The 24545-nt window shown below is 39.2% G+C and overlaps 1 protein-coding gene across 2 annotated transcripts; it reads right to left on the bottom strand.

Annotated features, from left to right (window-relative positions):
• Positions 1-9719: 9719 nt before the first annotated feature.
• Positions 9720-23321, bottom strand: LOC307161476 (uncharacterized protein). Of its 2 annotated transcripts, none has more exons than XM_079876201.1 (4): positions 23216-23302; positions 21979-22094; positions 10981-11111; positions 9720-10789 (listed from the first exon to the last, which is right to left on the bottom strand). In XM_079876201.1, the coding sequence occupies exons 2-4, from the start codon at positions 21984-21986 to the stop codon at positions 9837-9839; spliced, it is 1092 nt and encodes a 363-aa protein (XP_079732327.1). In that variant the 5' UTR covers positions 21987-22094; positions 23216-23302; the 3' UTR covers positions 9720-9836. The 2 variants fall into 2 exon arrangements, with proteins under 2 accessions (XP_079732327.1, XP_079732326.1); XM_079876200.1 differs by having other exon boundaries at positions 9726-10789; positions 21979-22108; positions 23216-23321.
• Between the last annotated feature and the right edge of the window lie 1224 nt (positions 23322-24545).

The following is a 24545-nucleotide window of genomic DNA, read 5'->3' as shown; positions in this document are numbered from 1 at the left end:
GTTAGCGGAAGGGGCGGGACTTACCAGCTCTATATGAATCATATTATGAATTAAGAATTGAAAATGTATAAACCATTTAGAATATGTGATTCTTATTCATAAATAAAAAATAATAATAAAATGTTAAAATTTAAGATTTTAACTATTCTTTTTCTCTTAATTCATAATATGAATAACATGTAAGGATTATTCAATTTAAAGGGGCTATGTGTAGGTTTTTACTTAAAAAAATCTTTAAAGCTGCCGTCGGCAACATTTTTTTGATCAAATTCACTGAAATTGACACTATAATCCGACAGAACAACATAAATAAGGTGGTTTTAGAAAAAAACCCGAGCTTCTAACTCCACCTGGAGCGTGTTATTTGTTTTGCAAAAATCCACCGCTCCCGTCTCATCGGGTCCAATCAGCGCAGGGGGGTGTGAGATCTGACTGTCAATCACAGGTCGTGCACACGCCACAGATCCCGCTCCCCCCTCGCGCACGTTACAATCACATGCACACGCCTGAAGTTCGCGCAGTAACGAAGAGAGATGGCGGAAAGGATTCAAATTCCTCGGTTAACCAAAGGACCTAGGATTTCAAAAACAACGAAGGAAAAGAAAACACCTTTAGAAAATAAAGAATTAAAGAAAGAAAGAGACCGTGCCCGTAATAAAACCAGGATCAACATCGGTGCAGCATTTGAAAGGTGGAGGGATTTGCGTGACTTTTTTGGGTTCAAGATGGATGCAGATCTTGCAATATTTCTCCTCGACAGGTAATAGTGCTTTATCAACCACTTACTTTATTTCTTAGTGTTATGTTAGTAATCTAAGTATGCCTGCCGCATATACCATATTGCACTAATAACGTTTCAGACAGACGATGTTGTTTATTTACGTTTATTTACGATTAATTGGTGGGTAATTCATTTCGTAACAGTCTACCATCTGAGGCAGCTAGATCATACTAATATCATGTCAGTTTGCATGCTTACTGTCTTATCTTATTGAATGATTATAAAATAATTCAGCTGACTGATTGTGTTTTTTGAAGTTTGCTCTCTAGTTGGCGAGCGATTTCAGAAACAACCATACATACATTTTATTTTGTATTTATGTTTTAGTTACCAGGCAGGCTCTTCAGCAATTTCATCAACTCCTAAAAAACGTTTGAGGTGTCCCTTGCCTGCCATCTCAACTATAGCTGGCGATTCACTCTCTGATAGGTAAATAAATGAGGGTGGTGTTGTATTCATGAAAAGCTATATTTGAATAGGTCGAACACTTCTTCAATCACAGTCACTACAATTACTTTGTCTGAACATTGAAATTCTATATCCATGCCTTTACATGAAATTGGGATTGAATGTTACAATACAAACACTTTTTGACTGTCTGCAGGGAAGATGACTTTGCAGAGGAAGCCCTGTCTTTGAGTGTTGATAGTGAAACAACCACAACAATTCCACTTTTAGAACAAAGGTAATTGTTTTGGATGCAATTGATACTAGGTACCGACATGGATGACAACAGTTTGTATTTTATGTATCTTGACGTCATACTCTTTGTTGGTTTTACATATAAGTGTTTTTAAAGTATATTTTTCTGTGCTTTTTAAAGTATGTCATCAATGGACATTCAAGATGACATTGATGAAGATGTCTTCAATGACATAAGGAATTCTGTGTAAGTGCTTAATTTAATGAAATATTTGAATTGTTTATGTTCCATTGACTAATGTGTTGTTCTTCATAGCATTGACTGGGCAGAGGATAAGACTGCTGAAGATCCAGAAAACATTTCCCCCTCAGAGGAAGATGAGACGATAGAGGACAGCTTTTCTGATGATAGTGACGATGAGGATTATAGCCCTCCATTATGCATTAGGTAATATACCCCACCCACCTCCTCCCCAATATGGCATTTTATGAAAATGAGTCTACTTCTCATTATTTCTTTATTCCTACAGAAGCGGTGGGGCCATTAAAACAAGAATACGCCTGGAGGACCTTGACGCCATAGGCATGGAGGAGACTGTTCACGATTCTCCTGATAACGAACCACCAGAAGAGACCACAGTGTTTGAAAAGGTTCAGATTTTGGAGGAAGCTGACATTGTTGGCGAACATGCAGCCATAACCTATTTCATCTGTTTAAAAAGACTTGCTGAGTACCTCTTACTACCAATTCCACTGTGCACTGCCAAGGACCCACTGACTTCTGTTGAGTGTCGTGCTCCTGGACCATTTAGGATCGATTGTAAATCGAGAGGTACAGCTGTCATTCTACAATGGGTAAGTAGATAAGATAATAATGACTCTTTTTTTAAATTATTATTATTAATATTATTATTAATAATATTTGTAGTTAGTGGTATTAAAAAAAAAGTCCTGTATTTTTACTTTACGACTCACAGATTTGTCCCAACAATCACTGTGTCTGGCAATGGAATTCCCAGCCTACCTTCAAGTTTGGAATGCAGGCTGGGGACTTCATGCTGGCTACCAACATTTTATTGTCTGGAAACAATTTTTGCAAAATTGCCCTTCTGTTCAAATACATGAATATGAGGATCGTTGACCGCGCCACCTTCTTCAGAGTGCAGGATGCGTACTGTGTTGACACTATAAGAGAATTATGGCATGACCACAGAAGTGCCCTAATCTCAGGGCTGAAGACAAAGGACAGTGTTGTAGCTCTGGGTGAGTATATATCTGTTAAATGCCTAAGTAATCCTTGCTCTCACTGATGTATTTGTTTTATAGGATTCAAAATGAATGTTTAATGTTTTCACAGCCGATGGTCGCATGGACAGTCCTGGCTTCTGTGCTCAATTCTGCACGTACACAGTGATGGAAAATGCCACAAAACAAATAATCTCCGTAGTAAACATCGACAAGCGAGAGACCAAAAGAATTTCAGTCAATATGGAGAAGGAAGGCTTCATTAGATCTTTTGACCAGCTTCGACAGGAGGTGAAACTGACCGAAATCTGCACAGATGCTCACATCCAGATATCGGCTCTCTTCAGTAAGTATATTTATTTTCCTTTACTTATTGACTTCAACTCACATCTGAAGTTTTAGTCTGTGGTACAGCTAAAGCATCTCAACACTTTGAAGATAAATGATCACCACATACTTAGCATTTGTATAGGGCATTGTACAGCCACAGTCTGAAACGTGTTATATAAACACAAACTTACCTCTGCTATCCATCGTTACCAGTTGAATAGCACTTGTAAACCTTTCTTTAGCTGCTGCTTATCTAATAATTTCAGTAGTGACATTTCTTTTTGTTTTTGATCTTTTGTGTTATAGATCCAAACAGAGGGAAATATAAGGATAGCGGAGTTCATCACACGTTAGACATGTGGCATGGATCAAAGAATCTAGGGAAGAAGATCCAGTCAGTGAGTGTTTTTTATACACTTTTTATTATTCATATTAACTTTAACCCCCATAATGTTTTTAATATTTATTTTTATTTCAAAGGCTGGTCTGCAGAAGGGTTGCTCAATTATTTTACAGTGGAAGAGGGACATCTGCAACCATTTCTGGTACTGCTGTAAGGTCAATGATAACTACGATGACTTCTTTGTAAGTAGTTATTCACTTATACAAAGTAAGGTTACCGTATCTCAAAAGTTATGTGTTGGACTCAGAAATTCAGTCATTCATGTGTTTGCACATTAAATAATTCATTAGAGTACTTTATCTATCCTAACTTCATGCCATGGTATTTTCTGCCTAAGTCTATGTGGATTGGTGTTTTGCACCATGTCACCGGTGAGCACGTGTGTGCCCTTGATGCTTGCCAACACGGTCCCATGGCCGATGACAGGGAAAGGGAATGGATTCCGAAGGGATCTGTGGCTCATGACACTTTGTCAGATGTTGTCCTCAATGGCCGATGGCTCAAACAGGTCCACAAGTACTTGCGCTTCAGGTATTGTTGAAATAAATTCTTGGTCATTACGAGATAAGTTAAGAAATGCAGAGTCCAATGTCTTGAAGTCAACTTAGGATCACCACTGTCAGGCAGCATCGATGGGACAAATTATACTGTGTGGTGGTAGTTAATGACAAGCTATTTTTTTTTTTCTGCAATTGTATTTTCAGGTCCACAGCCGAGCTGGAGTCATTCCACAATCATCTGTTGATGTACGCTAGTAAGAGGAACAGCTTCACATTTGCGGTCTATGAAGCCCGTATCTTTCTGGCCGCCCTGGACTACAACAGCCATTGCAGCAGGCAGCCAAGGAGAAGACCTGACGGTTCAATACAGTAAGTATAGGTGATGTAAGTGTGTTTGAGGATGCATAGTCAAGGCATTGGAAACAGCATGCAGTAGCAGATAATGGTCTGTAATATAAGAATTCACAACATAAATTAAAGATTACTTTATTCTATTTATTCATTATCTTTTCGCCTTACATTTGTCCAACCCCAGATACAAAAAACAGTTCAATAAGAAGTCCAGGAAGTGGAGTTTGTACACTGTCAAGGAGAAGAAAAGCTACAGGTTGGTGCTACATAAAGATAGTTGGTATGGTTAGTTTAAAAGCACTTTTGTTCTTACAACGATTTGGGTATAATTGTATGTATGTATGTGCTGCATGTACAAATTTATATATGTGTGTATCTAGTAGTGTTTACATTACAGTGAAATACCTTGTAGTATGTCTCACTAAAATGCAGACGCACCTAAATTAATTTAGAGCCGCACAAAAGGGCCATTTTACAAAGCTTTTGTTTCACAGTGGGCATATTTCACCTAAATGAAAATGCAGTTTACTTATATAAAGCACGTTATGTTGTTACAGTTACATTGATGACATTCAAAGGGCCATCGTGAGGAAGTGAGTGTCCTCGGGACATGGGATGCCACGGCTGGCGAGAAAGAGACCGGATGATCCCCGAAAATATGGATTGTTGCCTGATGTGCCTGCTCCAACAACAGAGGAACTCTTGAACACACAAGTCAGCCGGGTGCATGGTAAGGGCCAAATAGTAATGATGGTGTCAGTTGGTGTAGTGTTGAAAGTGTTTTTTTTAGATTACAGTCAGTTCATATCATTTTTACTAGTAACATTGTTCAAATTTATACATTCATTCGTAAAGTTGTATGGTCTTTCCACAGGTCATGCATTGCCCCAGACATAGAAGAAATGGAATTTCTTCTGCACACTTTTAAATTGTTTTGTGAAATAAAGTATATTTATATTTAAATTTTGTTTGAACTCAATTACTCCTCCTAACACTGGTTCATAATGCCCCCTAGATAAAGGTGTTTTGTTTTGTTATATTAGTTTATTCTATGGGTAACCAATGTATCTTTAAATTTTACATAATAAGGTGTCATATATTCTTTTGAAATCAGTTAGACAGAGATTATATTTCAGAAAGAAAACAAACTTTATTTGGTCACACAATAACTATATTCATAATTGCAAATATTACAATTTACAATGTTTGAGCAGCTAGACCGGTCTAGGAATAAATCCCCTGTACTGGCCATTAGGGTCTGGAAAACGATCCCTTATGGCCCACACAACGCAGCTTGGAATCACCACCCTGTGTCCAGCACCCAGAGTCCCACACTGCCAAGCAACAAACTGCCTGTAAGCAGCATGGCGGAACTGCCGGTTGTCTTCTCCCTCCTCTGGGACATCTGCAACTGCGCGCAGGTCATTCCAAATGGTTCGGGCCAAGCGCAACACCCCCTCCTCCATAATATACTGCTCCATTTGAGGTAATGTTGAGACACACATGTCCGGCTGCTGGTTGCAGCATTTCATCTCAACAAGAGTGGCCATTTCTCTGCACCTGATGCAGATGCACCATGATGGTTTCCCAGGGACTGGAGGTACGGGTTGAGGGGAAGCAGGTAATTGGCTCATCACATCAAATATGAGGCTGGGGTACCGTGTCAGGCACCTCTCCAACACTTGCTGTGACTGCCCTGGTGTTAGTCGTTGGATTTGACCCTGAAAGTAATGGTAAAACAGAGAAAGTGATGTAAGTAACGTGTATGTTTTTAGAGATAAACATTATTACTTGTTTATTATTGTGTTTTAAACTACACTCAAGTGAACACCATAAAAGTAGCATAAATTTATCTCTAAAACATGCATAGTACTAACTAGTGAAAGACTATGACTATACTTACACGTTCAAATTCAATTCTTTGCAGTCGCAAACGATTGACCCGGGTCACGTCCTCATTTCCAAGGTTTGTTTGGGTGTAGCGCAATCTGCGCCGTCTGCCTGGTCCAACGCTCCCTCCAGCAGTACCTCCGCGCTTCGGGCTATTACCTTGGTCCGTCCGCTGGAGTGTAGAAACATCCGCGGGGACATAGTCTTCATACGAGACTTGTATCTCGCTTTCAAAACCCTAACAAATCAAATAAGCCTTTTTTAGAGTATAAATGACGTTAGCAATTCGTTAGTCTCATAGCATAATTGCCTGTTTTTTTTTTTTTTATCTAATATGACTTAGACAATTATGATATGAGGCTGACAAATTGCTATCTATGGGTATATTAGCCAGGGCAGCATACCTCCGAGTACTCCATGGTGTTGTCCGTGGAGACGGGCGCGTTCACAGAAAATCTGGTGCACACGCACTGGCGTGCACGAACTCGATGGGAGGGTATTCGTGGATAGTGGGGGAGGGGCATGAGAGTTGTAAACATTCAAAATTTCGGCTAAGCCCACTCAATCTTCCAGGGTTGCCGACGGCAGCTTTAAGATAGAGTTTTCATTTGTATATGTATGAGCCAACCATGATGTAATAAAAAGAATGACACCTTGACTGTCCACCACAGTTGCCTCTATCAGCCTGTAGGCTCAATTGTGCGTGGAGGAATCGGGCCCGAATCGGTGCGGAAATTCACAAAATGTGACGTCATGCGCGTTCTCGTCTACTTGGGCTTACATCCGTACGGCACGGCAGCCGTATATACTACATGACTTTTGAATGCTTGAATCTAATTGGTTGACAATCATTCTAAGGTGTGCAATTATTTTCAGGGAAACGCACAGCTAAAGTAGTTCCAGCAGGTCTTGACCGCATTACAGTTTTCAATTTCAAAGGTCTTTACAGCCTACAATAGAAAAATAACCAAATCCCACAACGACACTGACCAAGCAAATACATATAGTAAACAATAGGATAAAAACAACCAGTTATTTCCATGTTTTTTGCCACAAAATTACGTTTTATTAAGGACAGCACATTCTCTCTTTTTCCATCTCTCTCTCTCACTCACACACACACACATACTGTACAGTACAGACAGTCGGACACACACTCGCACAGAAACATGTTGTCAGTGCTGCTCTGACGATTTTATCAGTAAAATAGTTTAACAACTTAAAAGCTACAAGACATTTCTATCTAGCGATGTAGCCTAATAATGACTCTGTTCTTGGAACAGATAAAAAAATGTTTCGATATTAGTAGAGAAGCTGCAGTTGAACACTGTTGAGAGACGCAAAGACTTTATAATTTATACACACTTGATAGCTCTCTCTCTTTCTCTCTAATAACTACATTAATAACTGCAGTAGTCATTGCTATCAGTGGCTCAAGCCTCCGTTACAAGCTCTAAAATGACATTTTGGAATTAGCAATGGAGGCATGGGATTAGATACGTAAGAAATTAGTCAAAAGGACAAAAACCTGAGAAATGTCTTGAAATACACCATCTGAACAATGTTTTGAGGTTTGGTAACCGTAGTATAAGCTGAATAATTGACTTTGGGCCTTGAATTATTGAAAAATAATGCACAGCCGAGGTGCAACAGCCAGTCCATGTTGTGGCCGCATTAACCCTTCGGGTGTGCAGTTAAGGATATACAGCTGACAGCAATCAGGGATGATGAGTCCAGGCAGAAAGTTATGGAAAATTTAGTCCATATTGGAATGACAATAAACAAGAGTGGAGTCCCCTCTGGTGGATATCAAGGGCACTCCAGCCGGCGATCGTGACATAGCCCCCTCCTTAAGGAGCATATACACGGTGGAGGTGGAGGGATGAAGATTCAAGGTGGAGCCTGGGGGACCATTGACCATAGCGGAGCCGGGGAATCAGAAGACCAAAATAGAGCTGGAGAAGGTAGAGACCAAGGCAGGGAAACAGGACCAGGGCAACATCACAGGCTTGACGGACCAAGGTGGAGCTGGGGGTTCGGAGGATCAAAATGGAGCTGATGGGAATGAAAATAACAGTGGAGCTGGAGGGTGGGAAGACCCCACTGGAGCCAAAGGGTGGAGGGCCCAAGCACAGCTAAAAGACTGCAAGTCCATAGTGGAGCTAGGGGGACAACAGACCAAGATGGAGCTGGAGAGACGAAAGAGCCCGGTGGAGCCAGAGGGATTATGGACTACGGAGCAGCTGAGGGATCGAAGGGCCAAGGTGGAGCCAGAGGGTCAAACTTCCCAAATTGCGGGTAGGTTTCCATTACCTATTTGCGCAAATCTTTTTGTTATATTTTCTAAATGACGATAAAAAAAAACTATTGCGAAATGACGCCGTTTCCATTAACTGATGTTATGCGACTAAAACATATTTTTTTCCTCTTGCTATAAGTCATTCCAAAAATCATTGTGACGAATGTTAGTAGGTTTACGTATATCGCAGCCACCGAACTAGCCATTCTTTTTAATCGAAGGAGACGTAGGTGTGTTGTACAAGCATTAGTGGCAAGGAAAGCCCATTATACTTTGCCAGGTATGAGGTGTTTCTGGGAGGTTATGCAAACTGTGGATTCAAAATGTCAATGGTAGTAAATAAAGAATAAAAACTCTACCATCTTCTGTCCAAATGTACCAAGTCATCTTTAAAGAATGATGACTTAAGTACACCAGGTGTACGGTAGTTTTACTAAATATTCCTTTTTTCAAATTTTCGTAAAAACTTTTTTGCGATAATTTCAATTTGCGCAGTTTGAAGGGTAATGGAAACGCAACTTGTGCCACAAGTCCGAAGACTATGATTAATCTGAATAGCCAGGAGAGCGTGGTCATGCCGGTGGAGCCTGAGGAGCACCAGTAGAGCAGAAGGATGAGGTGTCAGCGAGCTGGACAAAACCAGTGGAGGAAGAAGGGACAGGGAACTGGGCAGAACCAGATAGTCCAACAGACTGGACAGGAACAGCCGCAGAGGAAGGGCTTTAAGGGTGGATGCAAGGGTGGGAACTAGCCCCAGGACAGAAAGGTCAATGAGCGCTGACAATTTTATGGGTGTTGGCTTTAGGAGGGCCAAGACCACAAAGTGGATGTGAGCCGGACTCACAGGGTGTAGGGGAAGCTAGAAACCACCACAGAGCTGATGGCGGTGGAGGAAAAGACCCCTGCGGAGCCAGTGAAGTGGAAAACCATGGTGGAGCCAGAAGAATGAAGCAAAAAAGTAAAAAACCTCCTCAGATCTGCACAAAACATGTGAATGGCCTAATTCAATGTCAGAACTCAAAATTTTGCTAAAAGGTGACAAGTTTGCATGAATATTTGTGGAATAATTGTTTTAATAAAAAGTCCACCTCTGCCAGTGGCCATTTTTTAACAGGACTGGGATCTCATTTGGATCACTTTAGTTAATGACTTTAATGCTGCTTTGACTTAAATCTGGTCAGCGAACTCTATGAAACATATGTGACTCAGCAACACAACGTTAAAAAATCAGATAATTACAGTAATGCAAGTGTATGAAAAATCACAAATGAAGATATTAAACTTTCACATGTAATTTTAATTCAATAAATGACTGCATGCCCCTTGGGTATGTTTTGGACATTTTTCACATTTTGAATCACAAATAACAGGATAAAGTAGATCAAGGACAATAATTCAGCACTTATTAATATCTGTGCTCTTATGGTCTTCTATTTCCAATTGTACTGACATTCCTTTTAATTTTGGGCAATACTTCTTACTGTGAATCTGTGCACTTCTGGAATGGCCGAATCTCTTGCCACATTGATGGCACTGATATGGCTTCTCTCCAGTGTGAATTCTCTCATGTCCTTGAAGGCCTCCTAACTGTTTGAAACTCTTTCCACAATATGAACACTTGTAAGGTCTTTCTCCAGTGTGGATCCTTCGGTGCACTTTCAACTCAGTGGCTGTAGTAAAAGCTTTACCACAATCAGAGCACAAATACTCTTTCACACCAGTGTGTATTTTCTGATGGTCTTTAAAACGGCCCAGCCATGAAAACGCCTTTCCACAAACAGAACACAAGTAAGGCTTCTCTTTTGTGTGAACTTTCCTATGGCCCTTTAAATCTGATTCCTTAACAAATTTCTTATCACACTGATCACAATCAAATGGCTTTTCTCCAGAGTGAATGAGCATATGAACTCTGAGACTATATGACCATTTAAAACACTTTCCACACTGATCACATGTGAATGGCTTCTCTTCAGTGTGAATACGCATGTGTCTCTGAAAGGATCCTTTCTGTGAGAAACTCTTGCCACACTGAGGGCATGTGAACGGCTTCTCACCAGTGTGAAGTCTTTTGTGAATCCGAATGGTTGTTTTATATTTGAAACTCTTCCCACATTGAAGACATGTGAAAGGTTTCTCTCCAGTGTGAACTCTTATGTGATCCTTGAGGCTTTGTTTAGTTGTGATGCTCTTTCCACATTGAGGGCAGGTAAAATACTTTTTGGCTCCTGTTATTTGAAATAGTTCTTGTCCTTTTTGTCCTCCAGATACAGCATCATGAAGTTTCTGAAACTGACGTTTCTTCTCCATTTCATTAAATTCTTCACTTTTCTCTTGCATGTTCATCACGTCTAAAATGAAAATATAATTTAATTCCATGTGAAGTTTAAATGTCACTTCTATTTGTCCTTGCACTATTGATAACAACTATGCTAATTTTTGCTTCTATGGATATGTAACATCAGCCTATGATTATATTAATCAGTCAGAACATTTGTTACATTCAGGTTTTTCAGCAGTCATTAATGAAATGGACACCAACCTATTTGTTCCTCTGCATCTTCACATTTCACTTTGCATGCTTCTGAATTTCTCATATCGTCATTCTCCTCTTTAATAAACTCCATATTTACAACATCACAGCTCATTGCTATGTAGTATGGAGGACCAGATCTGGAAAAAAGTGATTATACAATACATTACTTCATACAATTTATTCCACTTCAACTTTATTCAATGAATAAATTAAGAAAACTTGAAGAAACCTTCCTGCAAAGCTACCTGAAAAACTATGCGCGAGTGTACCTGGACAAAAGCCGTTTTAAATGCAAAGGATAATTACACCATATATCGATTTGAATTAGTTAATAGAAGTCAAATCATAAATAAATTCAATTTGTGATTTTATTTTTGAAAGCACTCACTTTACAGCATTTTAACACAAGTGCCAGTACTTTTCACAGTACTGTAGCTTTGCAGGAAGGTTTCTTCAAGCGTCTCGGAGATGTTCCCGCAGTTTTTCTATTTCTTCATGTAATCACAGACGGACTCGATGATGGTGAGATCAGATCATCCTGGCTGTTGTCAGATTCCTTGTGCATACACAAATCTCACTGGATTATTACAATTAATGGCAAAAAGAATGTTTGGAAATGTAAACTGATATTTCCTACTGACACACTACAGCAAAAAATATAAAAAACTGACTTAAAACCTTTTTTGGGGGGGGGGGGGGGTATTAACATGCTAAGACTTTTGCACAGTACTGTACATCTACAATTACACCCTTCCCTTACACCTTTAACCCACCCTTAAACCTACCCATACCACCAAACCTGTCCTACCCGTTTCCCATGGGTGTAGGTTTGGGGGGGACGCTAGGTACTTGTCCCAATCAATATTTTAAGATGACAAAATTGTCCCCACCAATATTTTAGCAAATTCTTTTGTGCTGCTATTTGGATCGATTCCGATGGCCAGGACGACAGTAAAATAAACAGCGTCATTTGATTGGCTGAAAAAACGAGGGGGGGGGGTATATCTGACACACTACACGCACGGGAGAGTGTCAAAGCACAGGCTACTTTGCTTTGTGCTGGCAGACAAGCGAACGGGTGTGTTGACGACAATACCCCATAAAGGTCCAGAGTAAAACATTTTAATATTCCCTTTGCCCTTCAGCATGTACACATTTGTCCCTTTTTTTTGCTTTGTAGATCAGCTATGCCACCCAAGAAGAAGAAAGGGGACATACAAAGCTTTTTCATAAAGCAGAGTGTAAGTAGGCAAAATAACTAGCCACACAAACTAGCAGTGGTAGTGACCAGGCTTTCAACTGCAGATTCTACTATGGAAAATATTATAAACTGGTGATAGTATATGTAGTATATGTTACCCAGGATATTTTTAAAGCTAAACCTAGCTTCTGTAATCTTTCATTCAAGGTTAGGAGTATTGATTTGGGGTGTGCTGCACGGATAGTCACATAGAAGTCGCGCTATGATAGAATGCTACGTTACCAAGTCACCGAATGTTAATTAGCCTACCTTAAAGGAGAACTCCGGTCAATTTTAACATTGAGCTCATTTTTTTGTACATTTGGAGTGCTGTCAATACAGAGAACAACGACAAAAATCGGTGTTGCCTACACCGAGTTATTCTATTTTTAAAATTTGCACCCTGTTGACTTCAATGGGGCAAGTACTAAACCTGCTTTTAGCCTCTTAACATCCTTGATGTGTCATTACAAGTGCACAGAAAATGTGAGTGATTCCTTCTGAGTGAACACGAGTGAGTCTGACTGCAGTAGATGTGAAAGAAATGTATAAAAATGATGTTATTTAAGCCAGCGCAAATACCTTTGTTTACATCCTGTTTTTCGGTTGAAGTCCAAAGCAGTCGATTGCAGAGTTCACACGCATAGGTTTAATACCTATGATCACGCGCGTGAACTCGGCAATCGACTACTTTGGACTTCAACCGAAAAACAGGATGTAAACAAAGGTATTTGCGCTGGCTTAAATAACATCATTTTTATACATTTCTTTCACATCTACTGCAGTCAGACTCACTCGTGTTCACTCAGAAGGAATCACTCACATTTTCTGTGCACTTGTAATGACACATCAAGGATGTTAAGAGGCTAAAAGCAGGTTTAGTACTTGCCCCATTGAAGTCAACAGGGTGCAAATTTTAAAAATAGAATAACTCGGTGTAGGCAACACCGATTTTTGTCGTTGTTCTCTGTATTGACAGCACTCCAAATGTACAAAAAAATGAGCTCAATGTTAAAATTGACCGGAGTTCTCCTTTAAGTTAGAATCTTGCAGTCACAATAAACAGTGGATCTGAGACATTTTTCGTTTCTATATTCTGTTTATGTAATGTATTTGTGAGTGTAGCCTACACAATGCAGAGAAATAAAAGGGAGACCACCGAATTCACAGTTTAATGAAGGACTGTCAATGCATTGCTAGACACATGTGCTGGAAAAACGTGTTGGCAATGTGAATAAAGTTAACACTGTTGGTTATTCAAATATAATGAATCATTATTTGATTAATAATATCCAAATAACACTATCATATACAACTTGCTAGTCATAGGATAGGCTACAAAATGGCCACATTTTGTATGCAGGAAAGACAGCATCAAACCACTACAGATGTAGAGCAGGCTGAGGAAACAGCATCAGGGCTTCAGGTGAAGTTCTAATTAGCCTATGTCAAATTGTCAATTCATTTGGAGTCATCAGCATTGCTAGCCTGACGTCGTCATACTCAGATTCTAGTCAGAATATGAGTCTGATACTGCTCAATTGGGCTGTGATTATGGGGCTTGTTTCAACCGAACCAGGAAAGAAAATGCCCCTGCACCCAGTTGGATGGACCTACAACCAATCAGAACAACAGAGTAAGTGACTCAACTGCACGCACGCTGGAAGAAGTAGAAGAAGATGATGAGTGTAAACAATCTTTGCCGGTGTTGTAAAAATAATTTAAGGAGACACAGAGTACTTACCAACACGATCATCGTTTTTGATATAAAAGGTGAATGCATATCCGAACAAGTTCTCAGTTTAGGATTAGAACTCGACAATACAGCAAACAAATCTTTTCGAAACCCAAGAGCTCTTTGGTGAGGTGGATGATTACGTTACTGTTGATCATCTGTCCATCATCGTATAAAGCCCGCCCTGACAATTTGATTGGTCCGAACAGCTCTGGTTCGAGCATAGTTGCTCCACAACGGTAGCCTGGCAAGCCAGATCCACATCAAGATGTTGGGTCTGGGAACTCACCATTGGCAGGGCTCAATCCGAGGGGCGGGATAAAGGTTGTCTTTCAAATTCCCTCTGCACACAATAGGATAGCGCTGCAACCAACCAGAGCGTTTTCCCACCAGCGGAGCTAGTTGATAGATTAAACTTTTGCCGTATCTGGTCGGCAAAACTACAAACACATCTTCCTTTTTTAAGAATGACTTAAGTGCCGTTCTTTGTTCTTTTCTCGAAGAAAAGCTTAACTCCAAGTCCTCCAGAGTCGCGGCCAAAGCCGATTCGAAAGACCGCTGTTCGCCAGAAGCAGCAACTCTTCTTTGTTTTCAAGTAGAAGGGAACCGTCACAACTCTGTCGTCATTATGTTAAGCCCGCCCGCCAACTCTATACACGATGTGATTGGCGTAACTAATGTTTGTTTTTTTCAAGCTCGAAAGCCAACGGAGAGTTGCTAGACCACCCTGGCTGCAAAATAAAGCTGCCGCTAGGGTGCGTCAAGATTTCTAGGCAACCACAACGGATCAAGTCCAGACCGAACATCCTGACCTCAAATGTTGTAGGCGGGGCTAAGTTCAGCTGGCATCCAGGCTACAGCATTGCTGTTTTGTTTTAGGATGCTCAACCAATCATCATATTTATTCAAGCATGGATTATTTGATTATTTATAGGAAACTCAGAAACCCAGTAAAGATGATGTAGGGCAGGTTGAGGGAGAAGCAGCTGGACCTTCAGGGCTTCAGGTGAGGTCTTTATGAACTATGAATTATCAAAACATCAAGCAAGGAAGTTTTAGGATGTTTAGAAGATTATGACCTTAAGTTAACTTATTTGGTCATGAATTGGGGGGGGGGGGGGGGGGGGTTATGCATGTTAAAAGGCAGGGTTCCACAAAACCATGTCCCCTCTTAACATGATATCTAGCAAGGCTGGGAGTTGCCTTTCGATGACATGAGGTTAATGAGGGTAATTTTTACCATCTTGTGAAATTCCTTGCAACCAATGACCCTATTCTATCCTCTTGGTTCAAACGTTGCCATGATTATATCAGTCCACAGTGTCAAAATGAGTACTTAGCTTTATTTGTCAACACAATTGTGAGGGAAATTGCCTCAACAATCAGGTCCTTGTCTGTGCTTCAGTTTTCAATCATAATCGATGGTACTCAGGATATACAGGGGAAAGAGCAGGTTTCCATATGTCTCAGATATGTGGATCAAGACCTTGTGCCGCAGGAAGTCTTTGTGGGATTGTATGAGGTGCTAGGGACAACTGGTGAGCAGATGGTTAAGCTAGCTATTGATGTGCTCCTAAGACTGAATATTCCAATCTGCGGCTTGCGAGGTCAGACATACGATGGAGCAGCCAATATGTCAGGGAAATTCTCAGGGGCACAGGCAGTGTTGAAGAGAGAACAGCCATTGGCTTTGTATGCGTGCATTGTGGTGCACATTGTGTGAATCTTATAAGACAGAGTGCTTTCAGTGCCTCTACCTTACTATGTGACACATTGCAGTGGGTCCATGACCTTGGAACTCTGAGCAACCAATCAGGGAAATTCAAAGGGGCATTGGCTAGCCATCTAACATCTGAGGGGCCTACCAAAACAGTTAAACCTCTGTGTTTAACTAGGTGGACAGTGCGTGGTCAAGCTGTTGATCCAGTTCTTAGCCAGTATGGGGCTGTGTTGTGTTTGGAGGAAATGGCCTTAGTCGGTTCTGAAACTGGCACTAGAGCCAATGGTCTCCTAGATCGCTTCCAGAAGGGTAAGACTTTTCTTGGACTGCTGGTAGCATCAGAGGTGTTGGGAGAGCTTGAGTGCTTAAACAAATCATTGCAAAAATAGTCCCAAACAATTAAAGATCCCGTGAACCGGAAGTTGCAAACGACTTTTCTCCAGTGTTATGACGTATTTCCAAGTGAAACGGAATATTGAACAGAGGGCAGGGTTTTACTCTAGCGCTCCTCCTCTCCATCTCTCGCTCATAGCAGACTAACGGTTTGAGGGGAGTGGTTAAGTGTTTTCAAACCAAGCCGTCAAACCTACGTCATCAGAAAAAGACGGCATTCCAGACCGGAAGTAACTTTTCAGATTTTGATTAAAGATTACCATGGTAAAAAATTTGTTTTATATTTACTTGCACGGATTAATTGTTCACCACAAGACTAGTAATATGCGCTGACAAAGTAAATAGGGTCAATTTTGATTTCATGGGGACTTTAAAGGCATGCAAGCTGCTGTTGACTATGTTAGTTCAACTCTTCAAGAAAAAAGGAGTGAGGAAAAGTTTGCAGAAGTGTTTGAGAAGGCAGTGGTAATGGTAGACTCCCTGGGAATTTAACCTATTCAAATCCTTCATCAAAGAAATCCCCCCAAAAGATTCACAGGCGGTCAGCATAAGCCAAAAACACCAGAGGAATACTATAGAATTTTTTCAAGGTGTTGGACAGTTTGGACATTCAATTCAAGGAACGGTTTAACCAACCAGACTTACAGAAACTGAAACAGATTGAAAATATTCTCCTCACTGGGCAGATGGATGATGTGATTTTACAGTATCCAGAAATAAACGGATATTTTGACGGTTCAGCTACCAATGTTTCTTTTAAAGCTTACAATCACGTCAATTGATGAAGTTGCATGCATTCTGAAAGCAATGCCAAGTGAGGTGAGAGGCTTCTTTGATGAGGTTGAGAAGTTTTTTAGGTTGTTGTTGGCCGTCCCTGTGGTCTCAGCTGAAGATGAACGAAGCTTTAGTGCACTGACGAGACTGAAAACTTGGTTACAATCTACTATGTCTCAGCAGCGCCTAAATAATGTAACTGTATGCAATGTGCATCAAGAGGCCCTTGACAAAGTGGACCTTAATGATGTAGGCCAACAGTTTGTATCTGTAAATGACAGACGTAGACATCTGTTTGAAAAGTTTAGATAAAAGGAAAGAATCAAGAAAATGCAGTAAAATGTGGAAAGTAGCTATAATGGAGTTATACTTTTGGGTGCCAAATAGAATAAAGAAGATGATTTTTTTGCTTTGTTTTTTGGTTTATTATTTTACTCCACAAGTTCTACCTCCAAAGTCTACCTCCTTGCAACTGTTTTTTGTAAGCATAAATAAGCTACTAACGTACATAGTAAATGATTTTTGTTAATAAACCGTCTTGTCAGTCATCTCTCCTTAATCTCATCATGTAATAAGTGAAATCTGACTCCTTCTGCACTGTGCTGCGAAACTGCAGCTTGTGCTGTATATGGACAAACGGCTCTGACATGGAAACCATGAGAAACATTGTACTAGGAACAAACAAGTTAAAGAACGCCTTTCAATCCACAAATCACCAACATTCACCGTGGATTTAATGTAGTAATGCTAACTGTAACCATGGTATTATGGCAGATTTTTTTTTTTTTACATTATTCATTTCAGGGTTCATACAACCTTTTAAGAGTGAAATTCAAGCATTTTCCAAGAGCTTTCAAGTGCTTCACACTTTTTCCAGCACTTCAAAGCTCTAAATATTATTCAATGTTAATGTGATGATTTGAAGTTTAAATATTTAGGAAAACTAACACTTCGTGGCAAACAAACACTTTTAGTTAAAAAAAAAAAAAGACATGAAATTACCACTATAACCAGTCGATGGTGGCCGAGGAGCACTTATTGACTTCTCAAGCTAGGTTTATACTCGACGCGTCCGCACGAGCGCGAAGGTGTGCGCGGCAAAAATGACGTCATTGCGGTGTGGGCGGTCGTGCGCGTTGGGTGCACAAGACCCCATTTCGCTTGACGGTGTGCATGGCTTTTTTTGTAAGAGCGCGTGCGGCTCCGCATCCTAAGATGAACGACTTTGAGCCGAATCTGGCCGAGCTCGAACTTCTCACCACACCGGCACCCAGTTTGCACGTCTAAATTAGTTGTTTACAATTAAAAAATGAGCATACAATAGCATAAAAAGTATTTTTAATTAACATAAAGGTCCATGTTTAATAAAAATGTTCACGAAACTCAATGAAATGTTTAGTAAAATTAGAAAATATGTAAGAGATCGTTAATTTAATTATGTTGTAGGCTATACACATTCTCATATCCATATATTTTGTTTTATTGTCATGAGTAATAATCTCAGGGTTTACTGGGTTTTACACGATTCTTTTTGTAGTGTGGCATTGGTGGTGGTGTACTAAAATAAACATTGTCACGTGTGTATAGCTTTCTTCTTCTCACTGCTGATTCCTGATGGTTTAGAGGAGAATTACTCGAGTCGCCCCCTAACGTTTCAAAGAATAGTACAACAGCGAGCGCGTCAAGTATAAACGCCTTGTCCGTTTGGGGAGAAGCGCGCCCAGTCTGCGGAGACTCGCGCTGCGGAGCCAGGCGAAAGTATAAACAAGGCTTTAGCCATTTCCACTCCCTAATAGAAAAAAGTAGGAAGTCACAAAGACTCATGAAAAACAAAAACTTTTATTCAAATTGTGACTGAATTACACAGAAAGCAAGTAAAGAGTGGAACAATGGTATATTTTATAAGAGTAGAATTTTCCCTAAAAAAAAAAAAGGGTTTTCACGTTACTGTTGTTAATAAAAGTAAATTTTATCTGCATCTCAATTCAAGCTCAGTGCTTTACTGTCAAATTTCCAATAAACAAACATTTAATATTATTAGTAACTGCACTTATTAATGCAACCAATAGTAATATTCTGATTAAATTTACTTTGTGATTAAAAATCCCCCCAGCGCTACCAAATCAGGTGCTGGTGCCTCCATCTGTAGAACTTAGTGGCACTGGTGCTACTGCTCTCAAATGTTAGACTGGAGCCCTGGCTTGAATGCTCAAAAATATGTCAAAATGCACATCCTGTTTTTTTTACTTTTAAAAACATTAATTACTCATATAATGAAATAAGATTTTGGTTATGTCACCTACCCCTATCCCAGCCTGTTCAGAATGATGTGAATGTTAACATGATTGATGATGTGATAGTTGCAAACATCTCTGTAAGGATGTTCACACTGTAGCATGTAATTATTATTATTTATTTATTTTTAAATAAAGGGGAGGGAATGGTCAAAAGGCAGGGCAGGAATATTTTTATTTTATTTTTATTTTTTATATAAAACAATGAATTTTAAAAGGTTCAATATGTAAGAATCTTGCATCAAAATATCCAGAAACCACTTGCACAGTGTTATATATTTATTTCAATTGTGTGCTTACATTATCCTAAATTTTCTCACACACAGAGACACTCAAACAGCACATGAACGTCGAATTCAGTTCTCTTTCTCTTTCTTTTTGAGCTTCAATGGACACGTCCATTCAAAATTGCATTGTGTAAAAAGCAGATGCGTATCATTATATTGGATTTGTCTTAAAGCTACAGCAGCCTAATATACCCGCAGCTGTTTATCTCACCAATATTTATCAAACAACAAAAAAGAGAGAGAGAAAATCTATTTTGTGGCTTTACAAAGATAAAATGTATTAATTGATTAATTAAATTAAATTTATACAGTGAAGACAGTGCTATTTTACATTTGATTATTCAATGTCTGTACCTGAAAACATAAAGCATTGTTTATTTCATTTGTATCTTTCTTCTATTGTATTTATCTATGCTTGTGATTGGTTTATTTTTTTCTGTATTTTTTTTCTGTGCAGATTCGGCCCCTTACAAAATTACCCCAATCATCCTAGAATAATTAATTCTTTACAAATAGAGCTATTCAAATCATCAAGTGAAATTGCTTTAATATCGCAATATATATTTAGCAGAAAAACAAAATATCGCAATGCGAGTTATTTCCAGGGGTGGCTGGCCATACATACATAAGGTATGTACATAGCCTACATAAATCATGTATACAAATTGTCAATAGTTGTGTATTTGAAACATTAAATGAGGGAAGCAACACCTGTCTGAGAAAGTAACGAAACAGTTTGAGTTCAATTTCAAATGCAAGTGGAAAGTTTGTGCAGTATGTTTGTTTTTGTGTAAGAATGCCTCAATCTTTTAATATTGGCATTAAATAATTACTGACTTTTTCACAGAGCACTGGTATCCTGCAGTTTGTATTGTGTTTGGGTGGTTATTATTATTATTAGTATGATGTATTTATATAGCGCCTTTCCAACACCTACGGTCGCTTTACAAAGATAGGTTAAGGCAGTGGTTCTCAAACTGGGGTACGTGAGGTGACAGAACGGGGTACGTGAACAAAATGCTGAATTTTAACATTAAAACTGAGCATGTATTTCTAGCCGGTAAAATGCCGTAAATGCATGACATCCGATCAAATTACCTCATCTTTTGCGGTCAAAATGGACTGCATTCACACAAGCAGCGTGTATATGACATGTTTTGTGCAGTTTAGGCTGCCTTGGCAAATCACGCTATACTGTCGTTCTCGACCATGTACCTTTGTAAAAGTGGGGATTTAGCATTTACTAGCATGAAGAATGAAGACACAAACTGTGCATAGAGATCGATTTAAGATTTAAGATCTCTCTTCGATACAAATACATACCCTGTGTGAATTCCTGTGTTTAGTGTTGATCACATTATCCACACGATTGCAAATGTGACATTGGTTTTATACAACAGTTCAACAAACGAAAGGTATTAATGTTCATGTTAAAGGTATTAAGGTTAATTAATGTTAATGTATAAATGTTCATTTTCAAAACAGTATTGTCAGTATTTTTTTACAACAAAATAATAGCTCCAACGAAAGCCACAGCAGAACTGCAGCACACAGCAGTGTTTGTGAACGAATCTGCGGCTTTGAACGAATCGTAAGAGCCAATGATTAATTCATAAATACAGCCACTTGCTTCGTTACTGTATGTATGAATGACTCGATGACTCACTCATAAAGACAGTGACTTACTGCCATCTACTGGCGCTTTTAATTTAATATTTAAAAGGATCACTTCGTTTTTACTATCATTGCATATTTCTCTATTGATTTTTATTTATTTATTTAAAGCATTATTTATTTTATAAAGGTATTTGTAAAGGTAAAAAATGCACTGGGAAAATCAATTTAAGGGGGCAAATATTGTCCCTTACTGAAAAAGGTGTGACTGCAGAGAAGGGGGTACGTAGAAGGATGTTAAAAGCCTCAGAGGTACAACACACTAAAAAGTTTGAGAACACTGGGTTAAGGAATAGAACAAAATAAACATCAACGCACAATACACATACCATTGTGTATTGTGGCAGAAAGTAATATACAGAGGTAATATAATATACGCAGACAGAGGTCACTTGCAAAGTTAGGTTAAAGATACAAACAAAGAGGGATTCAAGCAAATAACATAATCAACATTAACAAGGTAGAATTTACAGACTGTGAGCTGAAGAGTAATATTCAGAGAAAAAATGTGTTTTTAAGAGGTTTTTGAAGGAGAGAAGGGTGGATGCTTGACGGATGTCTTGAGGAAGAGCCACAACGCTTAAAGACCTGACTCCCATGGTTACCAAACTATTGAAACTGACTGAATATAGCACAGATATTTTTAACCAGCCGCCACTGGTTATTTCCAATGTCGTGCAGCCCTACGTGGTATTGATTTAGTATCAGTATCGAGGTATTTTAGTCAGGTATCGTATCGAAGTCATAATTTTGGTACCGTGGTCCGGGACAACACAATGCCAAGTATATTCTTAGCGAATATCCAGTCAATTGACAACAAGCTGGATGATTTTAGAGCCCGAAGAGTTCCAGCGAGACGTCAGGGATAGCAATGCTCTCTGTCTTACCGAAACATGGTTTGATCATGTGACCCTCCTCCACTCTCGCTCTGTGCGCAAACCGGACCTCGTCCAGACCATCATAAGTTTGCCTGCGACATGGAGGAAAACAGCGCGGGTCCACACTGCAGAAGACGATCTGGTTAGTAAAAAGAAAAACAATGGTTCAATTAGCCTAATTGGAAATGGTTTGGATATAAAAGATCTGATGAGCAGCAAAAACAAGCCATCTGTAAAGAATGCCATAAAAACAAGTGGAAGCAAATCAAATCTTTTCCACCACTTACAACATCACCATAAAGTTCAGTATTATGAGTGTTTAGAGCTTGCTACAAACCTCAGCCACAAAAACTAAGCAGCACGAAAAGTTTTCTGTCCCAAAGCAAAGCTCGTTGGAAGCTTCTCTTACCCGCAGCGCGCCTTACGAACAGAAAAGTTATAATCTCTCACTTACATATCTCTGATGTTTGCACTACTTTGTTAAATCATGTGCAATATATAAATGTAATTTAGCCACTATAAATGCATAACTGCTGTAATTGTTGTTCATAAATTATACAACCTCTGTGTACTGGATTAGTTATAAATTATTTGACCATAACAACACTACATTTGTGAAATAAGATTGCTGTGCATTTCATCCTTGCCTCCAATGTTTGATTTTTTTTTTTTCATTTATTTATTTTGTTCATTTTTGTTTTGTTTATTTATTTATAATTATAATTATTATAGAAGCTATTGTTAACCATATTCAAATTCCAGTATGCATTTATTATACATTGCCACTACTTTATGAATTTTAGACTCTTTGCTTTGGTCTTAATTTGTGGAAGGGCGAAATAAGACTTTTTAAGTCACACAGAAACGTTCAATATTAAACGTTATCGACAAAATCCCAGATAATATGAAGAATTAATTTGTCAATATCACACATCCCTGTGTTTGCTCGCTTCCGTATGTAGCCTAATTTATTCAGTATTTGCATAAAGTCATAATTTGTCATGCTGTTAAGTGGACCAACAGTCACGTGCACACTGCAAAGTTTCGGTAGTGAATAAATTCTTAATTTATATACAGGAGTGAATTCGTAAAATCACTGTACACATTGAGTCTGTCACTGAAAACATATTTCCAGACAGCACAGAATCCACTTCAGTTCCAGAAAGTCAAATATAAGACATTAAAATTACTCCCAAAATCAAGAAACCATAATAACAAAATGAATCGAACTAGAACCAGCACTTACCAAATGCTCCGCACAGCAAGAACAGAGGGCTGAACTCAAGAGGAGTTGTTGTTGTGTTTGTTGTTGTTCTTCTTCTTCTTGTTCTTCTTCTTCTTCTTGTGTTGTTATTGGCGGGTGGCAAAGAAACGCAAGATGAATTATCGCCCCCTACTGAACTGTAGTGTGGAGCTTGCTCGTGGGGGGGGGGAGGGCTGAAAGTGTTGCAACACAAATGATCACATCGAGGACAGGGAAAATATTAAGAACATTTGGTGTTTATAAGATGTTAGTTCATTTCCAGATGAAATAGATGCTTTCCTAATAGTGGACCCTTGTTTTTTTTTATACAGCATAATATTAAACAAAGTAAGAAGCAGTCACAATATGGACCTCGTTATTACAGACATGCACAAATGAAACCTCAAAAGCCCACACAGTATCCTTTTTTTACAAACGAGCCTACTATTGCAAGCAATTTTAACATACTTAAAACATAGGGTAAATTGATTTGATTGGGACAGTTTTTGCCTTTGGGATGACTGGTGTCCCAATCAACCTGAATTCATATCTATTTCATGCTACTAATAGGCTACTTAGTTTATTTTAGATACTAATATCTTAGGTATCCTACTGGTTGAAGATTTTTTAAAGTCGACATTTATGTGATGAAAGTCGAGTCGACGCTGACTAGTCACTGCTGACGTCATTAATGAATAAACAAGACTGAACCTTGAGCTGAGACTCAAACGCGGGGCGCCTTGTGCACAGCTGTGGCATATGACATCCAGATGGTATAATCATTCTTTGACTTTCTCGTTTTGTTACTGAATGTGTTTTCTTGTTTTCTCACACAGGAGCTACAAAGGCCCTGTCCCAAATGGCACACTCCGGACTTGTGGACTTCCTCAGAGTCCACACTTTGGTGACATCATGTAGTGCAGACCTGTAGGGCCCTTGGCGCGAGTCCACAAGGGCGCATTGAGAGGTATTTTGGGACAGACTCGATCGTCACGCCGGAAATAACAGCCTGGTTGTTGTTGGACAGGAGAAATCACATTTTTGCGCTCCGACGTCTTATCTGCATGTCGACTACACAGCCTAATTTTACAGTTCTATATTCTGATATTATGCATGCCATCTAGATGGGCATTAGACAATACATCATGCTTATTTAAATTATGTGTACAGTTGTACATAATAATACGTAATGTTCCATTTGAACTAAGATTACAATTTTAACACATAATGAAAATGTGCATGAGTTTCAGATGAATTTACAGGTTTCAATATTCATACTGTGTAAATATATGACTCAGTAAAGCCCTGACATTCGGTTCTATTTATTTAATAA

Source organism: Squalius cephalus, assembly GCF_949319135.1.
Source record: "Squalius cephalus genome assembly, chromosome: 7".
In the NCBI taxonomy this organism is placed as follows: Eukaryota; Metazoa; Chordata; class Actinopteri; order Cypriniformes; family Leuciscidae; genus Squalius; species Squalius cephalus.
Note: the sequence above shows the minus strand (reverse complement) of the source record. Positions and strands in the feature narration are given on the sequence as shown.